The sequence below is a fragment of the Zootoca vivipara genome, chromosome 10, assembly GCF_963506605.1.
Source record: "Zootoca vivipara chromosome 10, rZooViv1.1, whole genome shotgun sequence".
NCBI classification, from domain to species: domain Eukaryota; kingdom Metazoa; phylum Chordata; class Lepidosauria; order Squamata; family Lacertidae; genus Zootoca; species Zootoca vivipara.
The window spans coordinates 68,343,117-68,361,603 of record NC_083285.1 but is presented as its reverse complement, the minus strand read 5'-3'; the positions used below and the strand labels follow the sequence as shown (position 1 = coordinate 68,361,603).

At 48.6% G+C, this 18,487-nt stretch overlaps 1 protein-coding gene across 1 annotated transcript in view; it reads left to right on the top strand.

Annotated features, from left to right (window-relative positions):
- Positions 1 to 18,207, top strand: part of SMO (smoothened, frizzled class receptor) — a 29,273-nt gene extending 11,066 nt beyond the window's left edge. The window contains exons 5-12 of the mRNA XM_060279761.1: positions 1,187 to 1,406; positions 3,234 to 3,357; positions 4,363 to 4,455; positions 6,437 to 6,545; positions 10,272 to 10,457; positions 11,449 to 11,597; positions 13,605 to 13,739; positions 14,465 to 18,207. Coding sequence (XP_060135744.1) covers positions 1,187 to 1,406; positions 3,234 to 3,357; positions 4,363 to 4,455; positions 6,437 to 6,545; positions 10,272 to 10,457; positions 11,449 to 11,597; positions 13,605 to 13,739; positions 14,465 to 15,111 — 1,663 coding nt within the window. The 3' untranslated portion in view covers positions 15,112 to 18,207. The remainder of the gene's footprint in view (positions 1 to 1,186; positions 1,407 to 3,233; positions 3,358 to 4,362; positions 4,456 to 6,436; positions 6,546 to 10,271; positions 10,458 to 11,448; positions 11,598 to 13,604; positions 13,740 to 14,464) is intronic.
- The last annotated feature ends 280 nt before the right edge of the window (positions 18,208 to 18,487 follow it).

Genomic DNA, 18,487 nt, shown 5'->3' with positions numbered 1-18,487 from the left:
GCCAGAAGCGGCTTTGCCATGCTGGCCACATGACCTGGAAGCTGTACGCCGGCTCCCTCGGCCAATAACGCGAGATGAGCGCCGCAACCCCAGAATCGGTCACGACTGGGCCTAATGGTCAGGGGTCCCTTTACCTCTTTAAAGGTTTGGTGGATGAAATATAATTGCCTCTGCTGCTCTATTTTTGGGGGAATCCTGCAACCTGTTTAAGTTGTTACTCTGCTAACGATACATTGGCATCTACCCTGGATCAATATTGAGTAGAATTTAAATGACAGTATGTCCCCGTTGACATTCGTTCTGGGCCAATTCTCCCATCTCGTAAGGTCACAGATTCCGTCTTCTACAACATTAGCTGTTACTCCCAGTTTGGCTGATGGGAATTGTAATCCAAAATGTCCAGTACTGATGGGAGCAACTGGAGGGCACCACGTTGGCCAAAGCTGCTTGGGTGCTGCTTGGCTATTATGGGATGGTTTGGAGAGGCTGGGCTACGTGCCCTTTTCCTTCCGGTGGGGGCAGCCAGGCGACCTTCCTTTCCTCTATATCTTTTTTTTTTTGGCCATTTAAAATGCTTTATTTATTAGTTGAAAACTGTATAACGAAGATATTTGTTAAAGACAAAGTAAAGATGAGCATTAAAATAGACAATCATTACTTCCTTAATTGAGGCTTGCTTTGTACGTCATTTTGTAATTGAATTTGACATGACCTCCGATCATCGCATTCTGTTCTCAAAATAAATTCCTTGAATATGCGCTTAACTTTATTTTCTCCATGTCGCTTAACTTGCTTTAAATTTTGTAAAATGTTTGCACACAGAAGTTCAATCAAACTCTGCCAACGGATTAAAATTTTGACAATGTTCTTTTACACAGACTCTGTATGTGTCCCATTCTCCGATAAATTTCTCATCTGTAGCATCTCGTCACCTTGCTGATAGTCTCGCCAGTTGAGCGTGCTCTCTTGATTTATTTTGCCAGACTGATTTGGACGGGATATCCTCTCCCTTCCAACCTTTTGCAATTAAAATTCTGCCGGCAACTGCAGTGTACATAAAAACTCTCCTGGACTTTTTTTTTTTGGAATTCCAGTACCCATAATTCCTAGCAGTACGGCTTCAGGCTTTGGGGGGAAAGAATATTTAAACATTTCCTTAAGAAAATGTCCTTTCCTTTACCCGCAGCTCCAACGAGACCCTCTCCTGCGTGATTATCTTTGTCATTGTCTACTATTCCTTGATGTCGGGCGTCACCTGGTTCGTCATGCTCACCTATGCCTGGCATACATCCTTCAAGGCGCTGGGGACCACCTACCAGCCGCTGGTGGGGAAGACCTCCTACTTCCACCTGGTCACCTGGTCTATCCCGTTTGTCCTCACCGTCGCCATTTTGGCAGTTGCCCAGGTAAATGGCCTTTGTGCGCATGTGTGCTGGGTGGCAAAGCCTTGTCCTTCTCACCCCTGGGAAGTGATTGTGTCGGAGGCAGTGGTGTTTTATAATGTAATTGGCTGGAAACTGCAGAAGGAGAGAGAGCTTGGGTTCGAATCCTGCTTGGGGGTTTCCCATCTGGTTGGCCACTGTGAGGACAGGAGGCTGGGAAATATGGATCCATGGCCTCATATAACAGGTGTTTCTTAAGTTCCTACGCTGTTGTCAAATGAGCCTTGACAGCTTGGAGAATGCTCCAGCAATTGAGCTGGGATATGGTGGTTCAGGAGATCATGGTGATAATTTATTTATTTATTTATACCCCGCCCATCTGGCTGGGATTCCCCAGCCACTCTGGGCGGCTTCCAACAAAATATTAAAATACAATGAGACCCCAGAACTCCCTATGTTGTTTATGTGGGACTTTTCAGGGAGGCACGAGAGGATATGTTGTTTAATGAAATCCTTCCTAACTTGCGCTAGCAAGTCCCTTAACGTAGCAGAGTTTTACGTACATTCCCCTTTTAAACGCACAACGGTTTGCTTGTTGCAGGCTTGTTTAAGTTTCTCAATTTCCCTTATATCTCTCTTAAAAGACAGACACAACACAGTCTTGTGTAAAGTATATAAGAAGTTTACTCACTCATTCAGTTCACAGATGGATCCCTGAAGGCAGACTTAGTTACAGAGTATATACATGTGGAATCTCTCCCATATGGGAATACAGTGGTACCTCAACTTCCGAAGGCGATCTGTTCCGCGGCGCTCTTCGTAATGAAGGGAAGGATTTGCTAATTGTATTATTGAGCTAGATCTGATCCTATAGTTTGCATTGCCTGCATTGTATAATTGTGAGTGTATGGCTTAGCCCCCCCATATGCCTGGGATGACTTGCTTAAAATGCTTTTTTTCCTTTGCCTCTCTCTGTGTGCCAAAGGGTAATGTAAACAAAACAGGATGCCCAGCTAAGCTATCAAGGCCAGATGAGCTGGCCCTGTCTGGAACACAAAAGGACTTATCATCTGCGTAGTCTTACTCAAGGCTGCTGGAAGTGCTAGCTTGATGCGTAAACTGAAGGCTAAAGGCTTTGTTGAGCCAGCATGTGTTTACGCACAGGACGTGTACTAGTGACCCCCTTGCGTGCGTGAACCCCTTGCGTGCGCACATTTACAGGGAGGGGGAAAGGAGCCCAAAGAAGTGTATAAAGAAGCTTTGCAATCTGTGTCTCTTTACTCTTGTCGTGGCTGACCACCTTGAGTCTCTTATTAATAAGAAATTAAATTCTTTCTCTGGAACTCAACCCCGGTGTCGTTTTGACTATCTCTGTCCTGCCTGGGTGCAACTTAAAGGACCCTTAGTAGCTGATAAGGCTACAGTAAGTCAAAACCTTCGGATGTCGACGCGTCCATTTTGCGCATGCGCGAAGCGCGATTTTGCACTTCGCGCATGCGCAGTTCCGGTGTCACAATAGAGAGAAAAACACTCAATACTTTGTAGGGAGAAGAGGACAGAAAGCTGTTTCAGAGATGCTGTTGTGTTTTAGAAGAGTTTGGATTTGATATCCCGCTTTATCACTACCCGAAGGAGTCTCAAAGCGGCTAACAATCTCCTTTCCCCTCCTCCCCCACAACAGACACCCTGTGAGGTGGGTGGGGCTGCATGTGGAGGAGCGGAGACGCGAACCCGGTTCCCCAGATTACGAGTCTACCGCTCTTAACCACTACACCATACTGGCTTCCAGTTTTTTTTAAAAAAAGTTTTCTGGCTTCTCTCCCTATCTCTCCCTTCCTCTTGTTTCCCCAGGTTGATGGGGACTCTGTGAGCGGCATTTGCTTTGTGGGCTACAAGAACTACCGCTACCGAGCCGGCTTTGTCCTGGCCCCCATTGGCCTAGTGCTGATCATTGGTGGCTATTTCCTGATCAGAGGTGGGCTGCTCTCCATTTGTTCTCTCTGCCTAGAGCAGTGTTTCTCAGAATCAGGTCGCTAGCTGTTGTTGGATGACGGCGACAACAACAACAAACAACAACAACAACAACAACAACAGTAGTTTATTCTTTATACCCCGCCCATCTGGCTGGGTTTCCCCAGCCACTTTGGGCTGCTTCCAGCAAAATATTAAAATACAACAATTCATCAAATATTAAAAGCTTCACTAAACAGGACTGCCTTCAGATGTCTTCTAAAAGTCAGATAGTTGTTTATTTCCTTGACATCTAATGGGAGGGTGTTCCACGGGGCGGGTGCCACCACCGAGAAGGCCTTCTGCCTTGTTCCCTCTAACCTCACTTCTTGCATGGAGGGAACCACCAGGAGGCCCTCAGAGCTGGACCTCAGTGTCCAGTTGAACAATGGGGGTGGAGACGCTCCTTCAGGCATACTGGACCGAGGCCATTTAGGGCGTTAAAGGTCAGCACCAACACTTTGAATTGTGCTTGGAAACGTATCGGGCACCAATGTAGGTCTTTCAGGACCGGTGTTATGTGGTTTCAGCGGCCACTCCTAGTCACCAGTCTGGCTGCCGCATTCTGGATTAGTTGTAGTTTCTGGGTCACCTTCAAAGGTAGCCCCACGTAGAGCGCATTGCAGTAGTTCAAGCGGGAGATAACCAGAGCATGCACCACTCTAGCGAGACAATCTGCGGGCAGGGAGGGTCTCTCTCAGATGGAGCTGGTAGACAGTTGGCCTGGACACAGAATTGACCTGCGCCTCCATGGGCAGCTGTGAGTCCAAAATGACTGTAGTTTAATTAACTTGACAAAATTGATGAACTTGTTCCAGTGAGGCCAGATCTTGCGAGGAGAGCATTTTCACGCACTCTTAACGACAAAAAGTACTACAGTCGTACAGGGAAAAAATAAATCAGGCCGTTTTGTCCCATTTCTTGATCCCATTTCTTGTTAACAGAGCCTCTTCTGCCGGTTCCCTCCTAGGTGTGATGACCTTGTTCTCTATCAAAAGCAACCATCCAGGTCTCCTGAGCGAAAAAGCCGCCAGTAAGATCAACGAGACGATGTTGCGCCTTGGTGAGTGGGCTGGACTTGTGTGGCAGGATCCATGCCTTTTTTTGGGGGGGGGTTGTAGGACTGCACACTGACCGTAGGTGGGGCTGGAGCCAAAAAAAATTCAAACCTGTGGTTACGTAAAATACCCTCAACAAACACACAAGACGTAACTACTACTATGCCATAAGATCCACAGTCTTATTACATCCCATATGAACTTGATGAAGCCCAGGACAGTGAAACAAGGCCAGTATTCCGGAAATCCTTGTCTAGACTCCGCGAAAGGATTCTGTGGAACTGTAACAAGCTCTCATGTGGATTGTTTGGACTTTATGAACATACAAAAACCCAGGTGGAATAGGTGGAATAGACACTAGTACATGTATGGACCGCGTGAATGAACTGATCTACTGGGTCTTCTGCTTACTCCGATGAACTTTATGAGTTATGTCCATTGAACTCTAGAAGTTATTTGGTATGATACAGTGAATAATATATTTTATTTATTTATAAAAAAATTCCTTCAGTAGTACCTTAAAGACCAACTAAGTTTTTATTTTTGTATGAGCTTTCGTGTGCATGCACACTTCTTCAGATACACTTGAAACAGAAGTGTCAGACCCTTATATATATACAGAGGGTGGTGGGGGTGGGTGGGAATGGGTGATGGGCTGATGGGAGTGGTAAACCTGTAGATGGCTGTTAACGACTGCTGATGACTGCAATGGTCCGGGGGGGGGGAAACAAGGGCTGAGGCGCTAAAGAAAGCTTGATCATGCATAATGAGATAAGAATCCGATGTCTTTATTCATCCCAAGCTCTCTATATTGGACAAACAGGCCAAACCCTACGCCAAAGGATAAATGGACATAAATCTGACATCAGGAACCATAAGACAGAGAAACCAGTAGGAGAACACTTCAATCTCCCAGGACATTCTATACAAGATCTCAAAGCAGCTGTTTTATTACAGAGGAATTTCAGGAACAGACTGGAAAGAGAAGTTGCTGAATTGGAACTCATTACCAAGCTTAAAACCATGGAGCCACCTGGGATGAATAGAGACATCGGATTCTTATCTCATTATGCATGATCAAGCTTTCTTTAGCTCCTCAGCTCTTGCTCCCCCCCCAGGACTAATTGCAGTAATCAGCAGTCATTAACAGCCATCCCAGGTTTACCACTCCCATCAGCCCATCACCCATTCCCATCACCCCCACCCTCTGTATATACATAAGGGTCTGACACTTCTGTTTCTAGTGTATCTGAAGAAGTGTGCATGCACACGAAAGCTCATACCAAAATAAAAACTTAGTTGGTCTTTAAGGTGCTACTGAAGGAATTTTTTCATTTTGCTTCGACTCAGACCAACACGGCTACCTACCTGTAACTTATTTATTTATGTAAGAGCACAGCTGGTTACGTCTTGTGTGTTTGTTGGGGGCTGAAGCCAAAAGCATATGAGGTCAGAGCCCCAAATGTGAACAGGGAGCACCTATTTTCTCTCTCTGCCAACCCCTCCTCCTCCTCCTCCTCCTCCTCCTCCTCCTCCTCCTCCTCCTCCTCCTCCTCCTCCTCCTCTTCCTTTATTTATTGAATTTTTATACCCCCCTATACCTAGGGGTCTCTGGGCGGTTCACAGAATGAAATCAAGATATAAAACCCCCCAAAACCTAATAAAAAATAAAAACGGCAACCCAGTATCCACCCTTTTTACCCTTAACCACCAGCACGGAGATTCGCTTTTCCCCTTTCATTATTCCTACCGTCCTTTTCCTATTTCTAACTTTACCGCACGATGGAAAAATGTTAATACAAAAATCTTACAAATCCAGGGGGGAAATACGACACCTGTGGGGCAGGACAGAGGCCAGCGTGGGGTGTTCTGGCAAGCAGGTCTGTTGCCACCTTTTGCAGCACCCTCACAGGAAGTGGCCGTTTCCTGGGTGCCCTGAAGTAGTTGGTGTGTGACGGACTCGAGTTCTTTCTCCCCCCACGGCAGGAATCTTTGGCTTCCTGGCGTTCGGCTTCGTCTTCATCACCTTCGGGTGCCACTTCTACGATTTCTTCAACCAGGCGGAGTGGGAGAGGAGTTTCCGGGAGTACGTCTTGTGAGTAGTGGGTGCCCACCCATGTTCCACTCTTGCCCTAGGTGGTGGGCCACGGGCAGCCTTCGTGGGTGGCACTTTTCGTGGGTGGTCTCCTAGGGGCTGACCTGCCTTTCGGGTGCCATGCTGTGTAGCTCAAGATCTGAGGCAAAGGCTGGGATGGAGCAACACTCCAGGGGCATTGTCGGAAATCAATATGGCACTTCACGCTCCCAGCCATCGAGCACTGGGATGTATAGGGGATTCAGTGGGCCCTGAAGACCCCTGGCAGGTGCTCGTGTGCCAACACCAAGTCTGGGAAATGGGGTATTTGTAAAACAAATCCCACCTCCACCAAAATGCCCAGTCTGAATTGGACAACAGGAAATCCAGATTCTGCGACGATGTCCAGAATCACAGTATGTTTTTTTATTATTTATTCAGTTTATATACTGCCCTTCATCAGAAGATCTGAGGGAAGTTCACAGAATAAAATACAGTGGTGCCTCGACTTGCGAATTTAATCCGTTCCGAAAGCACCTTCGTAGGTCGAAAAATTCGCAAGTCGAAAAACGCCATTGGAAATGTGATTTCCCATAGGAATGCATTGGAAATGGAAAAAATTGTAAGTCGAAGTAACCCCATCTAAAAATTCTTAAGTCGAAAAATCCCTATCTAAAACCGCTGCGGTTTTCTTTCGGATGTCGAGACATTTGTAAGCACGCGGCCATTACCCCCATTCGCAAGTCGAAAAATTCGGTTGCCGAGTCGTTCGTAAGTCGAGGTACCACTGTACAGGATAAATATTTAAACCAAAACAACAAAACAATAAGAACAAACCCCCTCCCCCACAGTAAGACTCAGTTTCTTACACACAAACCTTTGTCTGGAAGAAAGCATCAAAATATGACAGCGGCAGGGTAAAGGGGACTTTATTTTCAGGGTAAAGGGGACTTTATTTTATGGGCCGAAGAATTGATGCTTTTGAATTATGGTGCTGGAGGAGACTCTTGAGAGTCCCATGGACTGCAAGAAGATCAAACCTATCCATTCTGAAGGAAATCAGCCCTGAGTGCTCACTGGAAGGACAGATCCTGAAGCTGAGGCTCCAATACTTTGGCCACCTCATGAGAAGAGAAGAATCCTTGGAAAAGACCTTGATGTTGGGAAAGATGGAGGGCACTAGGAGAAGGGGACGATAGAGGACGAGATGGCTGGACAGTGTTCTTGAACCTACGAACATGAGTTTGACCAAACTGCGGGAGGCAGTGGAAGACAGGAGTGCCTGGCGTGCTATGGTCCATGGGGTCACGAAGAGTCGGACACGACTAAACGACTAAACAACAACAATTTTCAGGCTATGAGTAGTACTTTTTGATACCCTAAAGGTAAAGGGACCCCTGACCATTAGGTCCAGTCGTGACCGACTTTGGACTTGCGGCACTCATCTCGCGTTATTGGCCGAGGGAGCCGGCGTACAGCTTCCAGGTCATGTGGCCAGCATGACAAAGCCACTTCTGGCAAACCAGAGCAGCGCACGGAAACGCCATTTACCTTCCCGCTGTACCTATTTATCTACTTGCACTTTGACGTGCTTTGGAACTGCTAGGTTGGCAGGAGCTGGGACCGAGCAACGGGAGCTCACCCCATCGCGGGGATTCGAACCGACGACCTTCCGATCGGCAAGCCCTAGGCTCTGGGGTTTAACCCACAGCGCCACCCGTGTCCCTTTGATACCCTAGCATCTTTCGACTCGTACTGTTTGGTTTCATTCTCGTAGTTTTGTCACCAACATGCATGCACCGAAAGTTTGAAACTTCCCTGGGGGTCATACAGCCCCATCTCATGCTGAGGGCTTTTTCAGGTTGTTTCAGCGGAAGGTTATTTAAGCGCTTTCACTGGAATCGGCTGCCGTATGAGTGGGTTCTACCCAAACCGATAATCTCTGCAGATTTAAAGAAATCTCTGGTGGATCGTATGAGTTTTAGCCGATGTGTTGGTTAAACAATGAATTACAGTGGAACCTCGGTTTACGAACACAATTGGTTCCAGAAGTCTGTTCATAAACCGAAGTGTTCGTAAACCGAAGTGAACTTTCCCATTGAAAGTAATGGGAAGTTGATTAATCCGTTCTAGACGAGGAAAAACACCCCCTAGAACGGATTAACCGCTTTGCTCCGATGCCTTCGCGGAGGCCGGGGAGCGTTTCCGCGACTGGGCTGCAGCCACGAAAGCGGTCCCCGGCCTCCGCAAAGGCATCGGAGCAAAGCCCCAGCCTCTGGAAGGCATCGGAGCCGGGACTTCACTCCGATGCCTTTGCGGAGGCCGGGGAGCACTTTCGTGACTGCAGCCCAGTCACGGAAACGCTCCCCGGCCTCCGCAAAGGCATCGGAGCGAAGCCCCAGTCTCCCCGAAGGTATCCGACGCTCCGATGCCTTTGGGGAGGTTTGGCCTTTGCTCCGATGCCCGGCCTCCCCGAAGGCATCGGACGCTCAGTAGACCTCCGGCACCTCGGTTTACTAACTTCCGGGTTAGGATAGTTCGTAAACCGAAAGTTCGTAAACCGAGGTGTTCGTAAACCGAGGTACCACTGTAAATTAGAATTTGAAGAGGGGGGGGAAATAGTTCTAAAAAAGAAAAAGGCAAACTCTCATTGGTTTTTATTGGAAGGATGGGGAATCTGTGCCCCTCTGGGTGCTATTGGACTACAACTCCCATCATCCTTGACTATAGGGAGTTGTAGTTCACCATCTGGAGCGTCACAGGTTCCCCACCCCTGTCTAATAGGATTCACACATAATCCCAGAATTCCAACTCCACTCGCACAAGAAAAAATGTGTCTTCGCAGGGGGTTGAGCCTTACCATATCTACTCAGAATCCAAGTAGAGTTTACTCCCAGGTCTATGCGTCAGGATTGCAACCTTAACTTTGCAGCTGCAATCTCCTGAGACCTCTTGAAATTCAAGATAGCTGTTTGGAGGTCTAAGCTTCCTTCCCCCTCTGCTTTTAACATTTGAGGTGTGTGTTTTAACAACCGCCTTATTTTTATTGTTGTCTGTTGTTCTGAACTGTTTTTAATGCGGTAAACCAGGGGTCAGCAAACTTTTTCAGCAGGGGGCCGGTCCACTGTCCCTCAGACCTTGTGGGGGACCGGACTATATTTTGAAAAAAAAAATGAACGCATTCTTATGCCCCACAAATAACCCAGAGATGCATTTTAAATAAAAGAACACATTCTACTCATGTAAAAACACTAGGCAGGCCCCACAAATAACCCAGAGATGCATTTTAAATAAAAGAACACATTCTACTCATGTAAAAACATGCTGATTCCCGGGCCATCCGCGGGCCAGATTTAGAAGGCGATTGGGCCGCATCCGGCCCCCGGGCCTTAGTTTGGGGACCCCTGTGGTAAACCCTCTCTGGGACCTTAGGGCGGGCAACAAACAAGTTAATGGTAAGAATCGTAATACAGTTGTAGTTTGGATCTCAAATGCCTTGGCTCCCAAACAAATTGGCTCCCGAATTCTCGAAATGATCGAAACCCGGAAGTGAGTGTCCCGGTTTTCGAACGATTTTCGGAAGCCAAACGTCCGGCGCGGCGTCCGATTGGCTGCAAGACTCTCCTGCAGTCAATCGGAAGCCTCGCCTTGGACTCCCGGAACGCATTCTGTTCGAGAACCACTGTAATTTTCTGCCTGCCCCTCCCCACCCAGCAAGTTTCCTCTCCATTCTTGCCCCCCCCCCAGATGTGAGGCCAACGTGACAATCGCCACACAGACCAACAAGCCCATCCCTGACTGCGAGATCAAGAACCGCCCCAGCCTGCTGGTGGAGAAGATCAATCTCTTTGCCATGTTCGGGACGGGGATTTCCATGAGCACCTGGGTGTGGACCAAAGCTACCCTCCTCATCTGGAAGCGTACCTGGGGCAGGTAAGAGCTGGGCCCAGCCAGCCAGCCTTGGAAGAAGCCCGGGTTTGAATTTTGAGCCCATCCTGTGGCTTCCAGGCGCCAGAGCACCAGCTGCTCTGCACGGGGCTTCCGGCCGACCCAAAACTCGATCATTTGGTCTGGCAGCAGCTAAACTTTGGAACTCCCTGTCGATTGGCACTCTTTTCGCGACACTTTTTTCAGTGCCTGCTGAAACAATTTTTGTTTAGACAATCCTGCCCAGCAGTTTCGAAATTTGAGGCGCCTTTCAATCTTTTTTTTTAAGTCTGGTTTTTTTAAAATTTTATGTTCTTTCTTGGAAAACAAAAAGTACAAAAATACAAGTGCACAAAAAATAAGAAACAAGAAATAGGACCCATGTAGAAAACAACACACAAAAAAGAATGCTGTGTACGTTACAAAAGGGGGGGGGGGGCGATGGCTTAGAATCATAGAGTTGGAAGAGACCACAAGGGCCATCCAGTCCAACCCCCTGCCGAGCAGGAAACACCATCAAAGCATTCTTGACATATGCCTGTCAAGCCTCTGCTTAAAGACCTCCAAAGAAGGAGACTCCACCACACTCCTTGGCAGCAAATTCCACTGCCGAACAGCTCTTACTGTCAGGAAGTTCTTCCTAATGTTGAGGTGGAATCTTGATATTGTAGTTAACCAGACCTTAATCTAATATGGTATCTATAAAAATGAATTCCAAATATTGTTAAATTTCACCATGGCAAGTCTACATTTGTACACAACTTGTTCGTGTGTTCGTGTGCACATACCTTCAATCCAATCATTTTTATTTTTCCAGTTTTTAACTTGTGAATGTCTTAAAATTATCGCTGGTCATTTTTCTCAGGGGTGATTTTATTACTTTTTCTTTTTTTTGGTAAATCGCTTTGAGGGTTTTGGGTATTTTCCCCCCCCCCGATCAAGTGGCGTTTAAATTTTATGAAGTAAATAATTCCTCCCCCTCCCCCCCCCTCCGCAGACTGACAGGCCAGAGCAGCAACGAGCCCAAAAGGCTGAAGAAGAGCAAGATGATTGCCAAGGCCTTTTCCAGGCGCCAGGAGCTTCAGCAGAACCCGAACCAGGAGCTCTCCTTCAGCTTGAGGACTGTCTCGCATGAGGGGCCGGTTGGTACGTATATCCACAGGGAAGGGGTGCAGTGGGGCTCCACTCCGGCAGGTATCTAAAGAGGCTTGATAGGAATCTGTCAAGAATGCTTATGAGGAACGGCTTAGGGAGCTGGATATGTTTAGCCTGGAGAAGAGAAGGTGAAGGGGTGATATGATAGCCATGTTCAAATATATAAAAGGATGCCATATAGAGGAGGGAGAAAGGTTGTTTTCTGCTGCTCCAGAGAAGCGGACACGGAGCAATGGATTCAAACTACAAGAAAGAAGATTCCACCTAAACATTAGGAAGAACTTCCTGACAGTAAGAGCTGTTCAACAGTGGAATTTACTGCCAAGGAGTGTGGTGGAGTCTCCTTCTTTGGAGGTCTTTAAGCAGAGGCTTGACAGCCATCTGTCAGGAATGCTTTGATGGTATTTCCTGCTTGGCAGGGGGTTGGACTGGATGGCCCTTGTGGTCTCTTCCAACTCTATGATTCTACGATGGAGGGCAGCCTCCCACAGCTGGGCCCAGGGCCGGATTTAGGTTTGATGAGGCCCCAAGCTACTGAAGGTAATGGGCCCCCTTTATATGTCCAGCTGTCTTTTGTCAACAACAAATTGCTGCTTTTTTTTGTGTTGAATATATGCTATGTGGTAATTGATGGACCTAATAGGTATCTAAAGCCATTAGCCCATGTTTCCATCCAACTAGTCCAGGGGTCCCCAGACTTACCGGCGTTTGGGCCGGTTCCCACCCTGCCGATCACGCGGCGGGCCGGAGGGCGGGGGAGCGCGCGCCTGTGCGGGCCGGCGGGCGGGGGAGTGTGCGCCCGTGCGCATGCGCACGGGCGCTTACTGGCACGGCGGCGCGCTTCCAGGGTGGGAAAAGTGCCGAAAATCCGTTGTGCGCATGCGCGTGGGCCTCCCCCAACCCAGAAGTGCACCAGAAATGACTTCTTCCGGGTCGGGAGAGGCCCATACGCATGCGCACAAAGGATTTTCGGCGCTTTTTTCCCAACCCGGAAGAGCGCTGCCACGCTGCGCACCGTAAGAGCGAGCGGCGGGCGGCGGGGGTCGCCGCGGGCCGGATTGGCAGGCTAATTGGGCCGCATCCGGCCCCCGGGCCGTAGTCTGGGGACCCCTGAACTAGTCCATGCAGAATGTAGGCACCCTATATATATAGAAAGGAGCAAACCAGGGATATTTTAGGGAGCAGGCTAGCAGGCGGGGCCCATGACTTACATCATAGGAGCCTACACAACACAAACACTGTTGCTGTATGTAGGTTTAATTTTTTTATTTTGGAAATGTACATCCAGTTTGTTTTCCTTTAAAAAATTTTGGGGCCCCCAAGAGAGTGAGGCCCTAAGCTATAGCTTGTGTAGCTTATATGTAAATCTGGCACTGGGGGGCTGCCTCCAGATTATGCCGAACTACAATTCCGGTATTTACTTCCGGGTTTGCCGCAGTCGCAACTTGGATCGGGCCCAAGTAGAGGCGGCCGTAAGTAGAGGTTCTACTGTAGTTTGCTTTCCGGTTTGTTTATTATCCTTTAGAAACAAATAATACTTGTAAAAGCTCTTTTCTCTTTATTGAATGAAGGGATATTTGGACGGAACTTTGTTTTTGGCTTTACCCTTATCGCACTTGAACATTATCTTGGTATTGCATACATGTATTTTATTTTAGATATTTTTTTATTCAGTTTTACAATATACATTTGAATATAAACAATAATCAAAAACATAAACATATAGGATTCCCTGAATCCTTAGACTTCCCTCCCCTCCTCCATGCTTTCCATCATCAAACTTCTTCTACTGCATCATATTTTTTCCCTATTTTTCTTAAGATAGTCCGTTTTTACCTTAGTTTTTAATACATTACAAGCGTTACTCAAATCCTGCCAAAAGTTTTTAGTTGTTTACAGTGTTCTCTTAAGTAAATTTTTATTCCCCACCCCATTTCTTTTTATCCTCCTCCCCCTTTTATTTGTATACATCATTATATCTATTTTAAAAATTCCCAGCTGGTATGGTTTTCGACATCGACGAGCCGTCAGGAGATGTTTCCTCTGCCTGGGCCCAGCATGTGACCAAGATGGTAGCCAGGAGGGGAGCCATCTTGTCTCAAGATGTCTCCGTCACTCCGGTAGCGACGCCAGGTAATCCTGCTTATTTTCTTCTTTCTTTCAGTAATATTCTGTTTGGCGTATAGACCAATCAAGGGAAGCAACGATAACAACATTACAAAAGAATAATAATACTGGGTGTCGCCTATCTATGGCTGCGTTTCACATGGCAGTTCATGGCATTTCCCTGATGTTTCCCTAAACTGTTATTTTTGGGCTCAGAGTGGTTTAACAACAAGTCCTCCTTCTTCACGGGGAGCTCTGGGAATTGTAGTTCTGTGAGGGCAACAAGAGCCTGTGCTGACAGCTCTCAGTGCCCTTAACTCAGCTCCCAGAATCCTTTGGGGATGAAGCCATGACGGTTTCAAGCTGTATCCCAGCTCTTGAGATATATACTCTGAATGTGGCCTTTCCTTCAATTCCCAGAGTTGTTCAACAATCAATCCTTCTTCTTCTTCTCTGGGAATTGTAGTTCCGTGAGAAGAACGGTGGGACGGGGGTCTCCTCATAACTTCCAACGCCCTTAGCAAACCCTCAGCTCCCAGAATCCTTTGCAGGGGGGAACCATGGTGGTTTAGAGTGCCTCCATAGCACTTTGGATGTTTGGTTTCGGCTTGGGAGTGCTGTGAAACGAATCAGCCATCCAGAAGCAAGCAGCGATTTGGGGTTTTGGGGTGTGCTGGGGTGGGGGGCTTCTGGCGGAGGTCCCATACCCCCCCTAACCATTGCCTCTGCCCTTCCTTTGCCCACCCACACAGTGCCCCCTGAGGAGCGGGCCAACTTGTGGCTGGTGGAGACCGAGCTGTCCGCCCGGCGGGAGAAGAAGCTGAGCCGCAAGAAGAAAAAGCGCCGGAAGAAGAAGGAGGTCTGCCCCATGGGGCCCGCCTACGACCTGGACCCCTTCACCCCACAGCGCCTCAGCTCCGTCCCCCGCCTCCCCCAGCTCCCCAAGACCAAGTGCTTTGTGGCCAGTGCCAGGGAGGCTCAGGCCCTGAACGACATCCTTGCGCCCAGGGCCTACCCGGCCTGGCGGCCCGCGGCTCTGCCCCAGCAGGACCCTTTTTCCAGGGGGCCGCCCCAAGAGCACCCATCTGCCCCCAGCTGCCGGCGGAACAGCGCTGCCCTGCCTCCCGTCGGCCACCCCTTCTGCCCGGATGACGGCCCTGCAGAGGAGGCAGGACCCGGAAGCGGCGCCTGGTTCTTCCCGGGACGCCGGCAGCCTCTGCCTCGCGGCACCTTCCCCCAGCCGCCACCCAGGAGCGTGGCCCCGGGGCCTGCCTTTCTTAGCAGCACCCCACGCAGGGCACCGCAGGCCCAGGGACGGCGAGGGGAGCTGCCGGCCCCCATGCACTCCCGGACAAACCTCATGGATGCGGAATTGCTGGACCTCGATTCTGATTTCTAGGATTTTGGAAAGACCCTTTCCAGAGGACTTCGGGGTTTCTTTTGGGGAGGGGGAAGAGGTTTAATCTGGTTGTAGAACAGCCATGGCGTGAGAAGTGGACCTTCCCAACTTCTGCCCCCCACCAGAAACGGTCTCCTGGGTTTTTGCCCTGCCAGGAGAAGCTATATATTCCATGCTTGAGGTAACAGGCGTGAAGAGACGGTTTTCTTAGAGCTCTTGTTTCTGGCTTTGGTGCAAAAGCTTTCCTTTCTTAACTTTCCTTCCTCCCTCGAGGCGAAATCTTGCACGTCCCAACACATTCACCGTCGCCTCGCCGGTTGCTTAGGAAAGCAGGCGGATCTCCTGAAATGGAGATTTTCCCCAGCACTGATCTTGCAGGATATTTAGCGAGGGCCAGGGAGGGTTTCCGAGCAGCGATGGCCGTGCAACGCCTGTCGGGCAAGATGTTAAGAGAGCGTCCCCAAGTCTTCTCCCTGTGCTTCCAAACAGAACCTCTTCGGGGCTTGCCAAATGGCACTGTCCTGAAGTCCTGGTTTTCGTGAGACGGGTGCAGTGCACGGAGGGCCGTGTGGTTCATTGCAGGGCCAGAAGGAAGGGCGGTTGGGATCCGTTCTGATCTCGTAGCTGAAGAAACTTTCCCACCTCATTCTTTTCCAGGGGTCACGTGGCAGCGGTGGGCGGAGCCAGTGGCAAAAATGGGCGGAGCAACAAATAGAAATTTCGCCTTGGTACAGGAGTGCCTGGCGTGCTATGGTCCATGGGGTCACGAAGAGTCGGACACGACTAAACGACTAAACAACAACAACAGCAGGCCAAGCACACCCGAGCATGTTCCGGCCACCCACAAACACGCCAGGAGTGGGGCCGACCTTGAGGCCTGGGGACAGATCCGAGGGTCAGATATAGAGGTCTTCAGGGCCAGATTCAGACCCCAGGCCTGAGCTCCTCCACCCTGGTGTAGGTAGGATCCATGCTATGTACCATAAAAGCCCTGCTTTGGGACACCCAGCTCTGCCTTGCACATTGGATGTTTGGCAAATAGGTGTCGCAGGGGAACCTGGAGAAGAATATTGATTGGACAAGGATGGGTTTGGGTATATTTGCGCCTTGTTGACGGATTCATGCACAAGGCAAGGCTACAGATCTTGTGCCAGAGCCTGACTCCTTTCAAGAGGGCTGGGAGAAGCTGTAGCTTTCTGGATGTTGCTGGACTCCAGTTCCCATCATCCTCTGCAGCATAGGGATGATGGAAGTTGTAGTGCAGAAATATCGGGGGGGGGGGAGGAAGTGTGGGAACAGGATCCCCAGCTCTCCTCTGTAGGACCCCTTTGTGTCATCCTTTCAATGGGATTCACCCTACTCTGAGAACATTCCCCATAGATAGGATTGCCAGCTGGGAATCGGAAGCCTAGGGCTGCTTGGGAGGACTACATATCCCAGCATGCAGTGCGTGACACCTCTGTTTTGCCTGTTGGGAGTCTTGATTTTCGTCATCTGTATCAAAGGCCCACTTTGGCCTCGTAACAAGGATGGGAGGGGGGAAGCAACGGTCGTATTAAGTAAACACAAATGCCCCGTTGGATGTGGAGAGGTGGGGGGAACGCATTGAAATATTTCTGTTGCTCTTTCTTAATTTTATGCTGTCTGTTAACATATCAATGTATAAAGCGCAGAGGTGAGTTTTTGTCTTGATAGTGTCAAAGCTTAGACTTTGTAGCCTTTTCATAGGAAATGAATTTTAAAAGAGGAAAATCCTACCCAACAGTCCCTAGTTGGAGAAATAACCCCTTCTGTCTCCTAGTCCCAAGGTGTGTGATCTGAGGCGACCCCCACGCTGAAGCTAAGCAGGTGTGGGGCTGGTCAGTGTCTGGATGGGAGACTGCCTGGGAATCACCCCTGGGTCACCTGTGGGGGAAGAAAAGGTGGACTGGGTGGGAATACAAATTTAAGAAATAAATAGCAATTGGAACAGTCCCCAATGGACTGCCTGCTAAGGGGTTTTTTTTGGGGGGGGGGAAGGTTGAGCTACAAGGGGGGAAATTACCTGTTGAAGGCTACAGTCCTGTCTGTATATATCTGGAAGTAATCCCCATTGATCTGAGAGAGATCGGTACGCGACCAAGCCCTAGATCAGGCATCCCCAAACTTTGGCCCTCCAGATGTTTTGGACTACAATTCCCATCTTCCCCGACCACTGGTCCTGTTAGCTAGGGATCATGGGAGTTGTAGGCCAAAACACCTGGAGGGCCGCAGTTTGGGGGTGCCTGCCCTAGATCCTGTAAAAAAAACCAACCCAGTGCAATCTTAGGCATGGTTACTCAGAAGTAAGCCCCGTTGAGTTGAATGGGATTTATAACACGCTGGTCGGAATTTGGGAGAAAATTAATTGTGCTTTGGTGATTCAGCTGCGAGCGTTGTATTGCAAGCGGTTCGACTAGAAGACCCTTCCAGCTCTACAATTCTGTGGCGCCCTTCCTAAGAGAACCAGGCCATTTGTTAAACGTGTAAAGTTGCCAACTCTTTAAATAAAGAAATTTAAAAGTTCCGGGGTATAGTATTTCGAGCGGGTGGGATTCAAACCAGCACAAAAAGAGTTTTGTTCATCTGAGATGCACAACTAAAAAAAAAGTGGAGTGTCTTTCATCTTGTTTTTTGTGGAAGTTAACGGGGGACGGAGGGGGGGAACAAAGGGGATTGTTTGTGATGTGTGCTGCAAAGAATGGAGAAGAAAACTGGTCTCTGCCCCCAAAGACCTTACAGTCAAGAACAAACTGCTACTGGGGCATCACAGCTGGCTTATAAATGTCATTCCCACCAATATAGCTGATGTTCTGATGGAGTGGGTTGGGGTGGTGTGGTGTTTGTAGCCCCCAGGCCAGAAGGCTGGTTTGTGCTGTTTTTTTAAAGTCCTAGATCTAGGCTACTGAACATGGGTAGGGTTAAGACAAGACCCGTACATTGTATATGTGCTGCCGAAGCGAACACAAGACCCGTACATTGTTAGCAAGCAAGCATCCGAGTATCTGGCAGAGAAAAGGAAGAAATCGTATATTTTCAATACGCAGCTGTCAAATAAATATTTACTGTTTTATATTCCAGTTGATTTCTATATGTATGAAAGAATTTGGGGGGGGAGGCTGTCAGGGGTTGGACTAGATGACCCTTGGTCCACTCCCATTTCTGCAGTTCTATAATTTGAACATTTTACAGTCCCTCTTTCCTAGACCGTGGAGCAAGTTGGCTAGTCGTACGTAGCTTTTGACACCAGCGTTAACACCTTCTCAGCTGGAGAAATGAACTTGTGTCGTCGGTATAGAAATCGCTTAACCGCTTTGGGGAGCGGAGGGAGAGAGAAAAAGCAGGTTGAAAAGAACAG